The sequence below is a fragment of the Bombus pyrosoma genome, linkage group LG3 (assembly GCF_014825855.1).
Source record: "Bombus pyrosoma isolate SC7728 linkage group LG3, ASM1482585v1, whole genome shotgun sequence".
In the NCBI taxonomy this organism is placed as follows: Eukaryota; Metazoa; Arthropoda; class Insecta; order Hymenoptera; family Apidae; genus Bombus; species Bombus pyrosoma.
This window is the reverse complement of record NC_057772.1, coordinates 15,984,229-16,005,636: the sequence shown is the minus strand read 5'-3', so window position 1 is coordinate 16,005,636 and position 21,408 is coordinate 15,984,229. Positions and strand designations below refer to the sequence as shown.

At 40.1% G+C, this 21,408-nt stretch overlaps 1 protein-coding gene and 1 long non-coding RNA gene across 9 annotated transcripts in view; one reads left to right on the top strand and one right to left on the bottom strand.

Annotated features, from left to right (window-relative positions):
* The window catches only part of LOC122565838, a 74,070-nt gene that overhangs the window by 16,166 nt on the left and 36,496 nt on the right, over positions 1-21,408 (top strand). For all 8 annotated transcript variants that reach the window (XM_043722245.1, XM_043722241.1, XM_043722246.1 and 5 more), the window contains exons 4-6: positions 2,516-3,023; positions 3,821-6,712; positions 14,754-15,261. In XM_043722245.1, the coding sequence (XP_043578180.1) occupies positions 2,516-3,023; positions 3,821-6,712; positions 14,754-15,261 (3,908 nt within the window). The remainder of the gene's footprint in view (positions 1-2,515; positions 3,024-3,820; positions 6,713-14,753; positions 15,262-21,408) is intronic.
* LOC122565847 lies at positions 2,988-3,837 on the bottom strand. The gene is made up of 3 exons (XR_006316295.1): positions 3,696-3,837; positions 3,224-3,632; positions 2,988-3,090 (listed from the first exon to the last, which is right to left on the bottom strand). It is a non-coding gene; the product is annotated as an uncharacterized LOC122565847 (long non-coding RNA).

The window sequence follows — 21,408 nt, the reverse complement described above, 5'->3', positions numbered from 1 at the left end:
TACAGGTGAATTTCTCATTTCTCATTTTTGCTTGCGTCTCAGGCTTGAACAAATATTATGATAAATGTATTTATTATACCATTATTACAAATAGAGCTCTTTTTCTATTTGATGGTAAGATCAGTTGATGCCTACAATGCTACGCATGATTCTCTTCCGCTCCATCTAATATTAGATCACCTTCAATGTGATTCATATAGGATTACCATGAACTAGTCGTTGAATTCCACGTGCATGCAATCATGCAAAAATAAACCGATAGGACAATGCGTCGTGGAGTAAATTCAATTGCTACAGTACGACCTGTAAAGAATTCCAAGCCGACTGACGCTGACGAGATGAGATTCGATCAGATACCGAAATACACGTGCAAAAGCGACTCGTAGCGTTTATCTTCTTAGATTCCTGGAAATCTTCGTACACAATACTCCAAACTAAATTGGAATCTATCAACATGTGCATGAATTTACTACGTTATATTAATAGTAAATTTTATAATTTTTTAAAATATCGTCTACATTCGTGGTTAATAATTCGCTGCTGGAATCACAATAAACATATTTATTTTGTTTATATTTACCATTAAACTAGTTTTATATAAGCTGTTCATAATTCGACTTAGCATTTTCATATTTTCGTAATCAATAATTTTTTATAAAATAAAGATCATTTACGACATCAAATGTCACAGATTTCTTCTTTATGACCTGTACGAGATAAACGATCAGGCATCTGTCTTGAGTATGAGGATCATTGTAATCTCCGTTGCTTAGGCTATTCTGCATTCACTTGTGTAGAGAAGTTTGTCGGGTATCAGGGATATTTTGGTCGATATTTAAGTAATTGTAAGCAATACTTTCAAAGCAATCGATTTTTTACGAAAAGTATTGAAAAAATCAAAATTGACATCCATACTTGTCAAATCTTATGAAACTAACTGTACTAGTACCGTTAGTGTTATTTCGGTACAAAAATTTTAATCGATGAAATATAGTTAACAAAGGAAAATAGATAATTTTCCTCCACATAATCGGTGATTATTGTCGGTTATTATTGGCGATTAGAAATACGATGAGAAGGATGGTAGTCTGAGAATTCTCTGGTTTGCGGTTTGGTTTATAAAGTCAAGTCACGGAAGTAGGTCTTCGACGAGAGGAGGCGGCCAATCGTCGCGTTCGTGTCGCTTTTACATGCTGCATCGGCGGACAGTCCTGTGTCGCAGCCAGGAAGTCGTGGTTCGTTCAACCGGAAGCAACGTTTACACGGTCACCGGTTGTCGACTTCGTGACCGTCTACCGACACGTGATCGACGACACGAGTCTTCGATAACGGCTCGTTAATCGGTAAACGACAGGTTTCACGACGTGATCCATTCGATCGCGACACTATCGCCGGCGATCGTCCCCTTAATGCCCTGAATTTGCATTTTTATCGCCATCGTCATAGCTTTTGCACTGGAAATCAATTAGCTACAACGTCGTACGTGGCGTATTGCTCGATTAATCGAGAAATTTGGCTTTATCGGCAGAGGGAAACCAAGACTTAAACTTTGTTCAGATTAGCCGAGTCATTTGAATTCAAGCAACTTTAAGCCATTTTTATCAATATGAACCTATAATTTACTTAGCTCCAACCATCATGCGAAGAATTAAAAAATTTGATGAAGATCGTTTACACTGTGAGCTTTTTAACTGTTTCATGTAAACATTGGGAGTCCGGTTAGTTAAGTTTAAACGACTTTAAGTGGGATAACTTGAGTTGTATAAACACAAACTTGAAGTTGAATTAGTTGAATCGATGCGATTAAAATTTAAGTACCTTATCTAGTTTGAACGAAATTTGAACGAAACAACGTACCGAATTAAAGAAAGAACTTAAAATAGATATAATGTGTGTCTTCAAAAGATGTCAGATTTAATTACGCATGTCTTTGCGGTTTTTACGATCGTTAATAAGCACACGCAATTAAACGTAATTATGCCACGGACTTTTGTATGTAGGATAGAGCTCAGGGCATATTGTCTCGAGCGAAAACGCAAATAGCAGCTTGAAATGTGTATCTACAAGGTTGCGTTTGCTATACTTCTTTGTTCTGTATGTTTAACACGCTTGAATTTCATTTTTCTAAATTCACTTCTTAATACAGTAATTTTTTAAATACAGTACAGTTCTGTTTGTTCTGATTTTAGAAATTTAATCTCTGAAGTTCGCTACTTTCTTTAACAAGTGACAATAGTAAATTTTATTTTTTACTAGCTACTCTTGGTAAGAAACAACATCATTAATTCGATTTCACTGTCATCGAAACATTTTGCAAAACGCGAATGCAAATTGGATCTTTCCAAAAATAGCCGCTCGAATGTCGAAAAGTAGAATCAGATCAGACCATCGTCCCGCTTTTATTTTCTCGATATCGAAGCGGTTCGATTATTAGATACACGCATCGCGCGTACACTACACCTTTTCCCTCGTTATGTCGTTGACCGTTTCGTGTTTGTTGCTGATTTCTCGGAAGACGAGAGGCTGGATGGCAGCGGAAGCGAATGCAATTCCGTGGTTCCGAAGAAGAGACGTCGAAAACACAATGGCAACAGCGATCGAGAACACCAGGCTACCTTCGACGATTACCCACCATCACCGAGGTCATCGAGGTCGTCCGCCTCCTCAAGGTCTAGCTCTCTATTGCAATTCGAATCCTTAGAAAGGACCTGTGCCACACTGTCGCCGTCCAGTTACAGCTTCGATTCGCTGGAGTATCCTAATCGATCAAACGCCTCTCATCCTGAGAACACGTCGCCAGACAGCCTCGAGCAGGACTATGACAAGGTTTTACCAAACGGTTTTGGAAGCGTCGTAGATCACTTTACCAGAATTAGACCTTACCGTAGCTTCGAAAGTTTGGACACCTGTCAAAAGGAAGAGGAGTTTGGTTCTGGTGGTCTCACCAATGGATTCACACCTTTGTACCTGAAACGAAACATGGACCTGTCGAGAACACGTAGCAATGGCTACCACCGTCCAAGGTAACGTAAACATAGCTTATTTAATTTGGCAAGCGGTCGGAGTTTCCTTCATGCTACGATACAGCCTCTGTTGTTTGAATTAACTGAAAATTATGACTATTTATATGTATAGAAGATTTTCCGAACAGCAGAATATTCATGTTTTGTTATAACGGTTAGTTTGTATTTTAGAAGGAGTAATATAATAAAGCTTCATTTACCTAAACTCCATTTATTGGAACGAAATTAAAAGTGAAATTCAAAGTTTCATACAGTCAGGATATAGATCATTTTCATAATACCGACCTCATTATTCTGTAAATCTATCTTCTGACTTTTCCAATGCTTTATTATCTAAGAAGTCAACAAATTTGACAAGGGTGTTTTTTGTTATGAGGCCCTCGATCGACTTGGATTCGTTTCGCGATTGTCGAGATGTGGTCGTAGGTTTTCCTTGGCAACGACTTTCGAGAGCTTGCTACATGACCCTCGTTTATTGACCAAGTTTCCGCAATCACGACCCTTAATAGATTTCCTTGACTTTTACTTTTAATTTGACGAAGACCCAAAATGACGCTCGTGGATGTTTCATCCTGATTATCTCATTGTGTCACGCTTACCACGACTCCACTAGAAAAAATAAATTAGGAAAAAAAAAAAGATACGTTGATATCGAAATCTTGTGTAAGTTACCGTTCTGTCAGTTAAAAAAGAATTTGAATATTTTATTTTTCATTTTTCTCCATAGAATCGAACAACTTTCGTAAACATTTAAGTCAAAGAGACTCGATGTAGTTGGATTTTTTCACACGATTCAGGGACTTTTGGCACGAGGACGAAGAATACGAAGACGACGTTGGCGACGAGGACCTTGACGAAGAAGATCGTATGCTAAACGACAATCGATCCGGGGCGGAGCTCGAGGATCGACTGATGGTGTTCGGCGATTCCGCGTGCAACTACGCGACGTCACTGGATTATCGGAATACGATCGACCTACGAGAGATCGGTGTCGAGTCGAAAAGGGACGCACTGTTGGACCTGAAATCTGGCCAAACGGCTGTGTCGAGTTCGTTTCGCCTGCTGCAGACTAGATTAAATATAGCCGGCAATATGGCGCACGGCCGTAACAACATGGTCGCCGATCATCATCATTACCACCATCATCAGCTGCAGCAGCAGCTCCACAGTTACGAGCAGCACGAGCAGCACCAGCGTCAAGGGTGGAGCAACGAGGAGTGCTTTAATTTTAGATTCACGGATAAATCTCAAAGCGCGCCCAGTCTGCCTAGCAGCGTCACCGAGTCCGCACACGGTCCACATTCGTTGGCCGCGTACGCATCCTCATCCAGAGCGACCTTCTTCGTATCCACGTCGAATTTGTTCGAGAATTATACAAGGGTAGCTAGCGTGCCCGTCGACTTGAATCTTTGCGGCGTCCACACGACGCATGATGATACACGCTACTCTCCAGTGAATTTGCACGAGCATCACGAAATGGCGGAAGTCTCCGTTGTTCAAAGTAAGAAGCGACTGGAAAGCAACGAGGAAATTCGACAGAACGGAGGCGAGGAGAGTGGACAAGCGAAGAACTCGTTATCGAGCTCGGTCAGAACGCAAGCCTCGCAGAACGCGATGGTAGATGGCGAGATGGACCCCGAGAAAGCGGAAGAAGAGCCGAAGGAGGACGAGGAATACGTAGGAGAGTACTGTTCAAAGCCGCGAGAGATGAAACAAGTACCTTCGACGGTGAAGACGCAAGATCCGGGAAACTGTATACTCGATATGGCGATTGCTATGGAGAACGACATCGATTCGGTGGATGCAGCGATCAAACAGTTGAAGCGCGAGGCCGTGGAAGTTACCTCGAATAACACCAACACGTTATCTGGTATCGATGGTATTCAGAGAACTCCTTCCGATAGACAGCGACCGTGGAAGGTAAAGAACAACGCGAGCTACGAGTTGGCTCAGCAATTCGAAATCGACGAGAGAAGTTTCCGATCGAATAAATATCGTAAGGAGGTTGGTAACGATGGTGAAAAATCGTTGAAAAGTGGACGAAAACGAGTGTCAAACAACGCTAGTTACGAGCTGGCCCAGCAGTGTGATTACATCAAGGCTCTCCAGTCTTCCAAAAGTGGATTCAAGCGGATGGATGCGTGCGACGAGTTGGAGGAATCGATTTCAGGACGATCCTCGCTGCTCAGAGTTTCCGATTTGGTGCAGCAAATGAGTAGTAGCTCGACATCGAATCTACCGAGCTATAGCGAGCCGTATTTGGATACCAGGAAATATTCAAAGTCCGCGGAAAATATTTCCACGCAGTTCTCGATAGCTCCGTTCACCAGGATTCCGATCAATCAGCTGGGCCAGCGGCTCAAAAAACAGCAAGAGGAAACACTTTTCGGCCAGATAAAAAAAAACTCGGATCCATTTTCGGTTTATGGAGGCGATTCTAACGCCCGTGTTTTAGTAGACGACGAAATAGATTTACCCTGCTTGGAAACCAAACCCGTAGGAACTTCCAGCCTAGAGGGGGGCGTAAAACGCGAGGAAACAAGCGTCCAGAAACCTCAGAAACCTTTAACCCCAGAACGTGAAAATGTTGATTCAAACGCTTCCTATAAAGCCGCGACTGCGGACGTGATTTCCAAGGATACGGATCAAGATGCAGCGAACGAGACGAGCTGTTCGAAAAGGTCGTTCATCGGTGATTTCTATCCGGAAAAAATCGTGCGGTTGCAGCAACAGGAGGAGGGCCGTTATGCGGATTATCGGCCAGTGGAAGACGATCGTGCGGTCGAACTCGAAATTGACGAAAGTGGCGGCAAAAACGAAAGTTCTTCGATGATTCGATTATCATCGACTTCGTCGTGCAACGGTAGAAACAATGGAGAACTGTTGTGGAGAGTCATAGTGGAAAAGCAGGCCGCGGAAAAGGATGCTCCTGTGAAGAAGGCTACGAAGGAGAAAGAGGTGGAGGAGGAGAAATTACAGTACAAAGTGGAGAAGAACGAGAGAGAGCAAAAGAAGGAGGAGAAGGAGGCAACGGAAGCAGCGAGGGGACACACTGTTCACGGTGTTCATTGCCCCCCACCCAACGGTAGCAGCAACAGCGACGGTCTGGAACTCGGTGAACGGAGTGGGAATCCAGCGGTGGCCGTGGTAGTTGATACGAATCATCGCGGTGTTCGCGACAAACGTCACGAGGAGAACGCGGCGGCAACAACTGCGCCGGTTAGCGTAGACGACAAGAACGACGGCCACGCGACTATGTCGGCCACGACGACCACAACGACATCACGTCCGTTCGTCGCGGCACCCATCGTCAAAACCGAGCCATCGGCGGCGAGATTCCAACGGAACATGGTCGTCGACGCGTCGTCCGCGACCACGGTGAAGGAAGAGCGAAAAAAAGGTGGACTCGGTGGATTTCTTCAACGATTCTCAAGGCTTCGGTTCAGTGGTAGATCGAAAGTGCCGCGATCCGAGGTGCAGAAGAAAAGTGATACGATCGGCCAAGTGAATCGCGCGAAGGTGACCGAGGAGAAGGTTAAAAAGGAGCCGGACTATGTTATCATACCGTTGCATCCTACCGAAGAGGAAAGACAGAAACAAGACCAGAACACAGCTGCGGACAGCAGAATAGACACCACCGGCAATGACAGAATTGTCGCCGACGTTCAACGAAGTTCCTCTGTTATAAGGTGAGTGTTTGATCTACCTTTTTCAAAAATCGTGCCGTATTTCGTCATCGACCGTGAATATATTCGTCGCTCCCGTTTTTCTTCTATTTGCACCGGGCATCGCTTTGCGCGTCGATCGCGTTGACTTTGACCTCAACGATTGTTTACATGGTTTCGCGCGGGCATATGGAATATAGAGGTAACATGAATCACGGTTCGTGCCGCCTTCTATGGCTTCTATACGTAAACATTTATCTCTCCGCCGGTGGAAAATATGTCGGCACCATTTCAGATTCTAAATACCATCGTTTATTTAATGTTCTCGGTACATTGTACGAGAAGACAACGAACGAATGTTGCGGAGGTATTCGCACGCGAACAACAATAAACCTCGCGTCCGCGAACCGTATTCGTGGTCTGTAACCGAATCTCGGCTGCAAAATCGCGCAGACGTTGCTCGCAAGCTTATAACGTAATGTGTCTTACATAATTAGCGGTTTATGAAAGGAATTTGATACATACATATCAATACACGCCTTCTGTTTCTACCTGCTGTGTTGTTGCCGCTGATCGATGTACAGTATTATTGTGTAAAACTGATTGGATTACTAATACTAATTCTCGCAATAGCAAAGAAATATATTTTTAGATATTAGTAGAATAGCATTGCTAACGGTTATTTTAAATTACTTATATAGCGACAAAGTTATTGAAATTTATTCAATATTTTTATTCGATTATCAACGATGTGTTAAGATACCCATAAACAGTGGACGGAATTTATTTCCCTGATAAGTCTCTCTAATAAGCAAGTGGTGGAAAAGAGGTCAGCGATATTAATCAAGTTTTCGTAATGGTAGTCAGAGCCGGCGAACAGCTGCCAGAGTAACGCGCCACCCACTCTTCTAGATCTTCTCCATTCGAATTAGATTTCACTGGCGGTTGATCCCCGCGTTTGGTGACGTCCCGCAACGGGATACTAAATCTATCTGCTATTTATTCACCGTTTATCAACTGTCGACTCGTCCATGCATCGTCGTCTCTAATTTCTTTCTCCATCAGGCTTCTCGTTCGTTCGATAAATAGCATTTCACTCTCGTTCGCGCCTACATTCCGACCATCGGCCCCTTCGATTCGTTTCTTTCCCCTATGCGCGCCAGCACATGGATGAACCAGTTCGCTTCTCTTAATCGGATTTCACTCTCGCCCCGTTCCTCATTCCGTGTCGTTTCAACGTAATTCGATCTAATTGCATTCTGTAACAGCAAACGCCGTCGTTTAACCTTTATCGTATCCCTCTTCTTCTAACGAAGCATTTCCCTCCTGGAACCTCGATGAAGAATCAGCGACAGAGGATCGGTAGAGGTCTCGATAATTCATAGGGGTGTTAAGAGAATTCAGCAGAGCGTTTCATTCACATCAATTCACAGACAACAAAAATCAGATATTGTTTCTCATTAAGAAGAGATAATTGCAAAGCCAATTATGGAAAATTTTAGATACGTAGGCTTACCGATAGAATAAGAGATAAACTGTGAATCATTTGGATTCGATCAAGTTACAACGTATATGTGTTTGAAAGCAGGCAGTGTTTATTTAGTCTGTTGTCGTCTGACGTTAGAATAAAGACATAATATTCGTGCGAATATTAAGTTGATGATTGTAGAACATAAGGTTGTCATAAAGTCACAAAACGAGTCTTTCGCTTTCTAGGACGAGGATAGTTGACGTTAAGAATTGTATAAAATGCAAAATAAACATTGAATATTTTACAAATTTACGAATGATTTTTGGAGAAACGAGGACAAAATGTCTTTATCATAGAAATTACAAAGTTTCTATCAAAATCTGATTAGTTAAAGATTAAGAGCAATCAAAACAGATTTGTAATTAAACTTTGAACAAATTCACGCCGGTTCTAATGACGCTGTAATTACGCATCCTGTTTGCGCATTACACATACTTTGCGGAGCATCACGGGGTTCGATTTGATATCTCCGGCAATTAATCTTAATCTCCATCACGACCCTTGTTCGTTAACGATTCATTTCCTTCGTAGTACGATGATCGCACAAGCGGCCTGTTCCCTTCATTCAGTATCGTTTGCTTCGACCAAAGAAATTTTAGGGAAGAAATCCCTCGAATGATCGCGTGGTATTCTCTATCTGGCTGGTTTTTGCCTTAACTCCTCCATTGCTCGATCCACATATTGAGGCCAGCTTCTCGGAACAGCAGGCGTAACCGATCCCTCTTGTTTAGTTTTTACGAACATTCGTTTTATCGCATGAAATTTCATCGAATCAGCTCTTTTGTGCGCTTCCAGCTCCACTTTGATTCCGTTAGGTCACTCTTTCACTAGTGCGTTCTTTTTCTTCGAACGTATATGTGATAATGAAAATGTAAAATTTTGTACTTCAATGTATACGTTAATGAATCACTCTATGCATGTACGTGAGATTTATAATAAATATGCGCTGAGTATATTTTCTAATAATAGCTTGTTTTGCTTTAAAAAAAAGTTTTCTTTCAATATATAAAAGCGAGATTAATGGATAATGAATAATGGATAATGAATCGATATCACGTATATTTCCAGATACTCTTCACGTATTACGCGACATACATTTTCTATGTGATGTCGTCTTTATAAATTTTTACTACATTGTTTAGCAATGACGAGTACGTTAAAATCATTAAGTATCCCCACAAAAGTAATTCCAAAGAACATTCAAGTCAGGAGATCAGTTCAGTGAATCTATCTCTCAGCAGAGATTCGATTTAAAAATTTAAATTTCGTTTCACATTAATTGAAAAATATAATACGTACAGAGATTAATACAACAAGCAGCTGTTTCAGAATTAGTTTCAGAAGCATGTTGAAGAGAGACATTTACTGCATTCGTTAAATACTACATATGATTTTATAGACTTAGATTTTTCTTTTGTAACGTTCTGTATAATCGCTTGAACATTCTGTACATTTCCATATTAAACATTTTTCTGCTCAAACTCATTCCTTCTGTAAACATTTGTAAACATCTATATTCTATGATTCTCAAATCATTTGGCAAAGGTCTGCACCAAACAAGCGGCAGCTATATGTTTGCGTGACGTCGAACGTATTGTTCCCGATGAATTATTGCGAATGGACATTTAAGAATCGAGTTAGATTCATCTTTGTTTTTAGCGGGTTTCTCATATTCTGGAAACGTTTTAAGAACGACGTGGCCGAAATTTGGATAAATAGGCCACGTTTCAGCTATAGTCGAATCTTCTTTCAAGAGATATATTGCGTTTCTACGAACGTGGCTATGGTATATTTCAAGGTGTGACTTCAAAGCTACGCTTTATCGAGCTCTTGTGTAATCGTGATGTGTCGCTGTCTCTTTCTGTAGCGATTAAGTAAACTTGACACCAGCAGTGTAATATCAAAATTGCATTACCCGTGGTTCGAGATACCTTGTGAATCGAATGAATCGAATTCTCACATCCTGAACGGCGCGATATACGCATACATATATACATATACATATGTATACATACGTACATACATATATCTCTAGCGAATAGTTACAACAGAGAAATTCTGTTTCACATCATCTTTACTACGTATTTAGTGGTAATATGTAGTGTACCACATAAATAAATAATTAAATAACAAAACATTAGTTTGTCATTCTATTTGCGTTTTAATAATGAGTTCTTTTAAGTTGGAAATTATCCAATAATGCTTTCAAAAAAGTACAGTTAGTTCAATGAAGTGCATAGGATAATTGAGGGTGATTTTCTTATAAACCTTACAGTTTGTACAATTTTAAGTAACCGTTATCTTCCGTAATCTTACGATGAATTGAACTCAGCAATATATTCCATTCCAACTATTTTCAGTTTGATATAGATAGTTAAATGAAATTTTAACAGAAATGATTAAAAGAAGGTTTTGCGTTCGAAGTTTAAAGAAAGTCGACATTTTTTCTTATATCTTTCTGCGACTCTCGCAAATGTAAAACATGCATCGAGGAAAATTACAACCTGATAAATAGAATGGTATAGCACGATATTTGTTTAGCTTTTCTCGTCGGTCTAATAGAATATTGGCAACAAACGACTAAAAAGAAAAGGGAATAAAAGTAATCGAAATATTATCAATGCTGTTTTACGTAACGAATGAAGAACAGAAGCAGAAAAGGTTGACGAGAATTCCGCAAGCAAACGATTAGGCATCGCACCACCTCAAACGACTTCCGGACTGGTGCTGGAATGAAATAAGATTAATAAGACTCGTGAGGCCGGTACACCTACATACATGTGGGTATATATTTAACCATAGGCTCGTTGGTGAGCGCATGATTCGAGTTCGTGACATCGTACGGAGCAGAAATACATACATATGTATATAGCAGGGTAAAGGAAACCATTGCTTTGAACAACGTCACGCGTAGAATATATATTTTCATACGCGCAAACTTTTTCACTTCTACTCTACCATATTCACTATGAAACGTCAAATGGCAATCTAAGACATATTTCCTGCAATCGGTCACAGCTAAAAGTAATTTATACCAAATGGTCGCACAAACATTTCGCATTTTCTGTCTTAGTTTCGACCTTTCTTTAAATTGTTATAGACTCGATGGAAACAGCGAGTGCTCAATCTACTTCCATATCGTTAGGCGAAAATACGCGTTTTACGATGTTTTCTCGTCGGTTCTCGAGCGCGATATTTTCAGAGTTCGAAACGGGTACGGCGCGAGGATTTCGAAAATATTTCTCGACCATCTCCTAATTTTAGAGAAGGCATTCGACGATTCTCCATCATTGCCCCGTTCACGATTATAAATATGATCTCACAACGCGACATGCCGCAAGAATGAAACTGCATCACAGGGATACCGAGTTGTGTACCCGTTCGCATTGCAATTCGATGTTTTTCCATCTGATACGATCGACTGTAGTTTCTTTTATTTCGTTTCGAGCCTATGGCCGCGCTTTTGATTCATCAACGTGCTTGCACGAACTGAGTTCTTACTGTCATCTCTTACCATTTTCTTCCTTAAAGCCGGATCGACGAATTTTAAAACAGAATATTACATTGGGTTGTAATTAGTTTTGGTCTAGTTTTAGGAATTTAAAAAATAGGAATACAAGTGATAGGTCAAAGTTTAGGAAAGATGACGCTATTATTTATATTTACGAATTATCGGTTTTAAATGACACATGCTTGTAAAGTGATAAAGTAGATTCATTTTATCTAACAGGGGGTGTATACATTTGCTTCGTCTGAAATGTTTCTCAGTGGTTCATAAAAATGAATGAAATAAGTTGTTTTAAAATTTAAGCGTGATATTTGTTAGTATCTATTTCCTAACTCTTTGCTTTTGGTTTGAACAGAGTATAAAAGCCCCATTCATCGAAGACTTTTATCGTACCTATGCCATTTTAAACAGAATGGAAAACGATAGGGAGTAAGATAAATCGCAGACTGAATTGATATTTCTTTGCTTCGTAGAAATAGAACCTAAGATAAAGTCGCAAGCTTTCTGATATTTAGTTTAAAAATTAAGTATAAGTACTATATTTATATTCGGGTGTTTCAAAAAAGTAACGTATTTCTGAAGGCATTCTGAATTCTTATTTCGTTTAATACATATAAATATTCCACTACAGTCAGAGGTAAAATTAAGCTATACCTATCCCTATTCATTTGAAAGAAAGAACAAGAATACAGCGTTAAGGTCGACGCATTGCGTGCTCATTGCCCATGCGTGCACCGAGAAGACGATTTGATTTTTCCTGGGCAGACAGAAAAAGAACAAGGTGTAGAGGAACGATTGAGAGCAATTGAAGCGATCGTTCGATTTGGATCTGTTTGACTTTAAGTACCCACTCCATTCTACGTCGTTTCGGCCAATCGCAGACGTTCTTTCGAATGCATAAGTGCGCACTTAAACGTTTGAATCTTCGTCTGTAAAAATGTGACCGGCAATTTTTTCTAGGAAAAGTAACTAACTCATAATACGATCAAAACAATGGTCGTGCTTTCAGTAAAGGATTGTACACGTTAGTAAGAATGAACTCTTATTTAACTTTCGTATTAGGTTGTCCGAAAAATGTCTTCCTTTCGTAAATGTGTTTTTTACAACAATGCACCTTCATACAAACGTGAAACCAAGTCTGTGAAATGTCGCGGTGTTTATCTGAACAGAAAAAATGGATCGTTGTGCGTCTATTACTTCCTCATAAAACGAAAGAAACTTTTCGGACAACCTACTACTAGAAATGTAGTAAAGCATAAACGATGTATCGTTTGAATATTATGAATATGTATATATTTATTAATATATGATGGTATAGGAAGAATTAAGCAACATGTATCGAGAAATATATAAGAAAAAACGTTTAGAATGTAATTCCGAAATATTTGAATACTCACTACGAATTTAAAAATAATTATTACGTATCTCGTTAACTACTAAAGTTTCACTGATCTCCTCGCGACGCCTTCTATTTACACAACGTCTCAAACAATCAATTTATTATCTTCCCCCCAAAACCGACTTTACGTATAATCTCGCAAGGATTTCAATCAAATAGGTTCACCGAGAAACCAGTAAAACAAGACTTGAGTCGGCACACACAATGTGCGTACTTTTGTAGAAACGTTAGAAGAGTGGTCCATGATGGTCGAATGGTCGAGCGAAACGAGCATGCGGCTTGGAAGCGAGCAGCGGCGCCGCGACCGTGCTGCGTAGCGCTCGCTTCCGCGTTTTCTTCGCCGCGTAACGGGAGCCGCGTGATTGATGATCGAATAGCGTGAAAGCTGCTACGAATTCGCCGCGCACTCTTCCAGAGAACCAAAGGAACGCGTGTGTGCATAGCTCGGTGAAGTTCAAAGCCAAGCGCAGAGCATAAGCGGCGGGAAAGTGTTATACGCGCGGTGATATCAGCCCGACGCAACGAAACCCGCTTTCGGGCCAATTATCCGCGTTCAATTTTCTAAAGCGTCGACGGACGATGCTACCGACGTTTCGACTCGCTTCACCGACATTTCTGCACGTTTCTCTTTGTGAAGTTACGACGAAATCGGCATACATTGACGCGTCTGCGATCGACTTTTCCGGACTCTGAAAATCGACGATTCCGCAACACGCCTAGCTGCGGAGGGAAGGCTGTGTTATTTCTGAGAAAATCCTGCGATTCATTCAAGTGGATTGAAACTATACCGAATGTTGAACGTTGGATTTGTGTACGTTAAAATATTTTCCTTTCTTTTGAAAGGTCTTTGATATTAAGCTTCGCCTGGAAAGTAAATATTTTCGATGAGTTCGGACAAGTTTGATTAAATCCGTCTTTATCCTCTGTATACCTTCTTCGATTACTATTTAAAAGCACGTCATACGATATATCTGAAAGTACTTTATCTATAATAATTTCATACAACAAGTTATATATTTTCAATTCATGAAATTAGTAATACATTTTAATGACAAGTTTAGAGAAAATAAACTACTCGGTGTTGTAAAAAAAAGGAATCGTAGGATTAAATCTACGAAGTTGCCAAGCTAAGTAACTATAAAATTCAAGAGTAACCGTTTTCACATTCTTTTCTGGAAGAGAAGTTTCTCTTTTCAGTGATTTCACGCATCGAAAACCGTATTTATTAATATATTGGCCGTAACGCTACGTCATGCGAGCACTAAATGATTCAATCAAACTGTGATTTTAAGGAATGCTATACGATAGTGTATGAAAGTACGAACTATAAAACAGCGTGATCCTGTTACATACTTACTTGACTTCGGATACACTTTCATGTATCTACTTTTGTTCTCGTTGCTCGAATCATTCGAATCTTAGTCGTTTCAATTCAAGTAATCGGAACATCTAAACGAGACAATAGGAGCCGGTTAAGAGAGAGAGTTCGCTGTATTCCGAACGAAGCTTTCGTTTCAGCCGCCTTTTCCGCTATATATGAAAAATCGAAAGGAAGAAAACGCGATATAACCGACCTCGAGAAAAGAAAAAACCACGAAAGCGATTAATCCTATATTGCTTTTCGCAGCGCAAACGGGAGGGCGCCAGTGTCCAGCAAGCCGCCCCTGCCTCCGCAGCCGCCCCGTGTCGGGGCGCTGGGTTCGAGATCGTCGACGGGCGCGTCGGCGGCGGCGGCGGCGTGTTCGTCGCGCCGACGCGCGGCCACAGACCTTGGAAATCCGGCGGCCATCGAGATGGCGAAAGCCCGCACGATGCAGGCCGCCCAGGAGCGCCCGGTCGGCCTGCTCGAAACCGACCTCGACGAGGCCGTGCCGTTGACGACGTCGACCAGCGTCGCCGATGCCGTTTCCGTCTCCGCGAACACCGCCAGCAAGAAGACCAGGAGTTTGCTCAATCTGAATCACACCTCGGCCGCCCCGCGACCCAGACCGGAGCACGCCCTCCACGTACCCCAGTCGCCTGTCGCCGCTTCGCACAGGAGCCCCCGCGACGACGACGCCGCCTCCACCATCAACCAACGGCCACACAAATCCATGGAGTTCCTTCTCGACAAGGAGAACCTGCATTTCGTCAAGGTAAGTAGCTGCCTCTCCGTTCCTCTTTCCCTTGCTGTCGTAGTTTGTCAACCAGTACTCCTGATTGGAACCGCTACGCTGGTTGCAAGTCACACAGCGTCTTCGTGTCGCCTTCGTGACACTCGATCGCTGGATCGTCGTTTATTAAGATCAGAGTGTAGAGACGGGAACGTGTTGGACGATTTAAGTTAGACGTAGGTCGATCTTGGGTAGCAAGAGACTGTTTGCGATAAATACGTTAAAAACGAAGAATGGACACGCCAGGGTCGGCCTAATTGATAGAATCTTCTGTTACGAGGGCGAGCTTGGTGCTAATTGTCCTCCGAGAGGGTTGCATTGGTAGCATATGTTAACATCGATCGTACCTTCCGTTTGTAGGTATGTTATTAGATACGTACGAGTACTTTTCAGATATTTCAAGTATCGTTTGTCGTCGTTTCTTAAACGTTTAGAGTTAATAAGGATTCATCGACGACGAGTTTGTCGGGTACAAGTACTTGTTTGTGGCAATGTGTACGCTGTTCATCGGAGGTTATTGAGTCAAGGGCGTTAATTATTATTATACTTTCGTTAGCTCGTCAATTTAATTAATAACAAATAATATGTTATTAACGATACTACGAGGCGCTCCTGTGTGTATCATTATCAGTAACTAATCTTGATAAGCGGTTAAACGTGATGTAACGTAAGTAATATCGCACGTGATATCGTATCGCGGAAAACGTGATAGCCATCTTAACAAATACAGCTATCTGTTTTATTGCAAACTAATGCGACTATCTATCAGAATTTAATTCTGAAATTCTGAATTACGTGATACACGATGTGGTCTGATGCAGAGTGTAGATTAAATGGTGAAGGCCTCGCGGAAAGTCGAGCGAGGTCTTCATCGCGATCGCTGCACGATCGAACGTGTTTCTTTTCAGGTTTCTTTCGGCTTCTTTGCGCGTGTACTCACTTCGATCCGGCGGTTATTAAATCCGCTAGTTGATTCTCTCGTGATGTTCATTAGCATTAAGTGAACACCTACTGGGGGAAATTAGTTAGTACTACACGATTATGCCTTTTAATCTGATTATGCCAACGTATTATCCCATAGAGCTAGGTGTGTTCTTAATTTCGTTTGGTCGAATTTCGTATTAGCTTGAATCGAATGTTTTAGAAAATTTGCTTTGAAGGAATTTTGAAAATATAAAGCTACAAAATCGAGATTTAAATGCATCCTTAGTCGGATATTAGATATATTAGATTTTCTCTCTCATATTCCTTTCGAAGCGTATCGATGGTTTTTGATGCTCTGTGCTTACTTTGAGATTGGTTGGAATATCGTAACGCTATTGTAAGTTTGAACGTATTTCAGAGTGGTACACTTTTGTAGTGTAGTGTAAAGTGCGGGCTTCACCTTTGACATTTCTTCGATTAAGTGGTCTGAAGCGCCACCGATTTCTGTATCAAGCCTACAGTTCAAAACAAGCGATACAATACGATTGTCGATATCTGTGAGAAACGTTCATCCTATAGTCCAGTAACATATGACTTTGAAATTGAATGGATTTTAACTTTAGAAGTGAAACGTTTTGAATCCTTAGTGATATTTTATTTATTATGAATAATAATTGAATGATTATAATTATGAGTAATAATTGTATGCTTGTCTATGGAATTTAAAAACGTTGGCTCGATTGTCTTAAAAATTTAAATGTTTCTTGAAAAACTTGATCTATTGAATTGGTCTCTTTTCTGCTTCATTAAGGTTCCATTATTAATTTTATAAGAATATTGACAATGAGGAACTAAAAGTCAATAAATTACTACGACACGCAGATCTAAATTTTCAAATCGTTCTGTTTTCTCTTTGCAGTATTTGTGTTTTTGCGGTTACATCATACCAACATGCATTAGTTTGTATTTTAAACTCAACAGAATTGGAAAACATGTCGTGAAATATAACTATTTATCCATGTTTTAATCATTCGTAATATCTGGCATTCGATATCGAAGAAACGATCGTTCAGCGATAACGAAAAACGGTTTAGCCGTTCGAACGAACTTTTCGTTCGATCGAACAATTCAGTGAAGCAATCATATTGGCTTGATTCGTAAGTATGTAATTAAAAATTAAAGGTGCGGTAGTGCATAGGCTTTACGTGATATATAAAGATATATAAAATTTTATTTATGGTTAAAATAATGTGGCGCTGTAGATAGGAGATACAGAGAAGAGTCGTCAAGGGAAAGAAGAATTTCAGCTGTGTTTTATAGACTTAACAAATTATTTTGTAGGGTTTTATCATGCATTTGTATACAATGACTGTCTAAATTTATTTTTGACCATTTGCTATCAGCGCATTGACACATTCGAACGCTTGAAGCCGAAAGATGCAGCCAGCAAGGGAAGGCAATTTATTTCTTTGTGGCCGCTACGATGGAAATTGAATTTTATGCTATTGCACGAGCGATTTTAATCGACGGAATCAGTTTGATCAGGAGATGAGTGTGAAACCGCCGAGAGCTGATCCCACAATTTGACGGCTGCTAATTTTGTAAAGTGTTAGATACTGGGAAGAAGAAGTATATGTGACAAAGAAGTATAAGAATTATATGTGATAAAAAATAACACGAGGATAGCTCAAGGTTCGTGGTCGTGAAATTGATTACAAAGAAGTAATATCTCGCCAGGGAGAGTTAATGCAGTTTAATTGCTCTTTACAAGGCTGCATCAAAGGGTTTATCAGACTGGTCGAACAAAGCAACGATACAAAGCAACTGATATAAAGCATTTCGTTTATACACTCGTTATACATATAATAAAGGAAGATCTTGTTCTCAGAATTGGGTTCGTCTCTATGAATTATCAAACGATATTATTTCTTTTGTTCACGATAAATGCTAATTTTGATGACGACCACTTTTAAGAAATGAGGAAAATGAAAAAGTCAGAAACGTGCAAAATTTATAATTTTGTCCAATACTGTACTGTACTTATTTCATACTATGAAACTCACAATATGTATATCTTCCATTTTCATGGGACGATGATACCTCGACCGATATCTTGTAGGCTAACGATATCCAATGCAACAAGGTCAGTGGTGTGTGCAAGTCCCAACTCGTATATAATTTATTGACAATACGCGCAAACTTTTAAATTTGTTAAAACGTGGTCTAAAACCGGCATGGTCAGATAATCGCAAGATACATAACATTTGCATTTTACATGCGCGTTGCAGTTTACGCTTCAACTGAAATTTTACATTGATATCGAACGATAATAAAAACTCCGTTTTCCCTTATCGACTGGCCAAACAAACGGAGCGAAACTTTCACAATCTCGACGTTTACCTGCGACTTTCAGCCTACGTATCGGGCATACATCAGCATTACGGATATATAGCTCGTCCTATCCTGTATGTACCTTTGCGCGAACGAATTCGCGAGATAGATCTTTTAGAATTTGTATCGAAGTAACCTTTTCGCAGTATGAAACAAACTAGTAACAATTGTTCAATACGCGATATGAAGTGGTACAGGGTGTTTAAGAAAGGAACATTATTGCAATTTGGGGCTTCCGGACGTAAAGCGTCATATGCTTTTTAACATCAGAGCTACCAACAATTAAAATATTGAACTTGTAGCAAAGAAATCAAAGTGGTAGGTATTACAAACAATCACCTAAATCTCAAAAAATGCAACTGTGTGTATATTTATTAATTTTTACGAAAAATATGAATTAATAATCTTTGTTAATTAATTCTTCGGTCGACCGATTAAAAAATAATGTTCAAATTCAAGTCTTGTAACTAATTAATTAAAAATAAGATAGATATTTAGACGTTATTTCGACATCGTGCGTATTCGACTAAGTCGCGTAAATCGGAAGATTATTCAAACAACCCATAAACAAATTTGTAACTGGTTAACAAACGCTATTCTAAAGTAAGCCAAACGCTATTTTTCTGTACACTTTCCATAACTTTAAATATCTGTTTGATCGCAGTAAAATGCATCGCGCAAACCAGCATTATTGCGCAATACGTCCACCTAAATCCAATCGTGAACTGCTCTGGACAATTTGCTCCGCTGTTGATCCTAATCAAGTCGACTGTGAACGAAGCTGGGAATTTAGATTAAGAACGTACAACGTGGTCTTCGTCAAATCGGCGATAGTTACCTTTATCATGGGTCGACAGATCATCTTATCCGATGTAATAGGAAATAGAAATTCTCTATTGCGGATAAATTATTTTAACGAATTTCTGTATAAAAGAAGAAAAGATAGAATAAAATTACAAATTACTTAATCCATTTGCAAAGGATGATAGAACAAAATGATACATGAACATGATACAATGAACATCGTTAAATAAGTATCACACGAACAACGAGTCAGACATGGTGTAAACAGAGCTTTAAAACTTTAAACTCATAGTTGAAAAGGTTAAGAACGCCTTCGGTGATGACCAAAGTTGATGGGTAGAGGCAGTAACGACGTTTAAACCAGTTGACGACGTCTTGTTCGCTCCGCTGCTTCGTCAGTCAGGCAGCGGACTCTATTACTGTTACTCGTAAAAAGATAGGTACATCGATCTGGCAACTATGAGGACAACCCCCGATATAATTACTCCGCGACGACCTCGGCACTTTCTCGTCGCGCTCGTTTTGATGGCATCGTTAAAATCGGCTCTATTTAATAAGACCGATCGGCGGTCATTCGATTCTCTATTTTGCTAAACGTTGGCCCGATGAAACGCGCCTATAGATATTCTACATCTCGTTCGATATTTTCGACACAATTGAAGAAATTGCAGTTACAAGGAATCAGCTAAACTCTTGTAGTTTTTCTAGAATCTGCTCTTTTAGTTGGAATTTTTTAAATATTCACGAGAAGCAATAAACTTTCGAGTTATTGGACGAAGTGGAAATGAAAGCTACATTTTTAACAAGGGTCGATAATTATAAGGTTACGCTAAGACTATAATCGATGATGAGCGAGCATCGTGGAAGCGATCCTGTTCGATCATTCGATTCACGAAGTTCCTTCGCGATTAGACAAAAGAAGAGAATTATTAGCCTTTGAAACTCTTTTTGTATATCTCGCACGACATGACTTTCAAAGTTCCTCTTACCTTCACGTTTGTTACGTGTGGCAGAAATATAACGGGATATAAATTTAATTTTGTTCTGTAATTAATTTTAATCGCACATGATATTTACGGCAAATATTGCGTATTTAATGCGATAGTGTATTGTAGACTGCAATACAACGATGCAAATTGCATTGTCTTATTATTTTTCGATAGATCTAATATTTGCTATTTCTGATTTTTTTCTAAACATATTATGATGTCGAAAGGGAAAGAGTCTTTCAATAACCAAACGTCATTCGCAAACACTAACTACGTAACCCCATTTCAACAAAATCCAGTCACCAGAAGCAAACGAACGCACGTATGCTCGTTGCAGACGACAACTACGCTGATGACAGTGACTGAAGAAAACACTTTCGAATTCATCTCTCGGTGTGGAGTCTCATTTACTCTACACTCTACCTCATTTACTTTCACTTGTCACGATTCGCACTCTTCCTCTCGAAATCCGACGCGCTTTTCGCGCTCGTGTTTGCGCGAACAAATCGCGAATGTCCTAACTGTCTTTAACGCCTATTTTTCCGCCTAATTAGTCTAACTTATATTTCAATTTACTCGTTCGATTCTCGTTCGCGCCGTCCTCTTTGAATGCGTTAGCGAATCTCGCGTAATGATACCAGCCTACTCTTTTAGGCTTTTTACAACTTTCCCTTGAACAGAGTCTGCCGCGTTCGAACAACGCTCTTTGATGGTACAATCGCGCTTTTCTACTCATACTCCCCCATTTTTCGTTCTTTTTCACTCATAGTTCTGCACGATGGAAACACAGAGAAAGAATAGGCACGAGACGAAACAAGAGACAAAGAAAGAGATCACGTTTGATGAAAAATGGAAAATGTTGTCCAAAGGTAATTGAATCGAAGGGGAAAAGTGCATGTTTCTAGTCCATCACGCAGTTCTCGATCGATCGATGTTCGGTGAACGCTATAAACAGAGCGAGAAGAAATTATCATCCTTGCATAAGGCTTCACACTAACGTGGATCGAGCCACTTCGGTGGT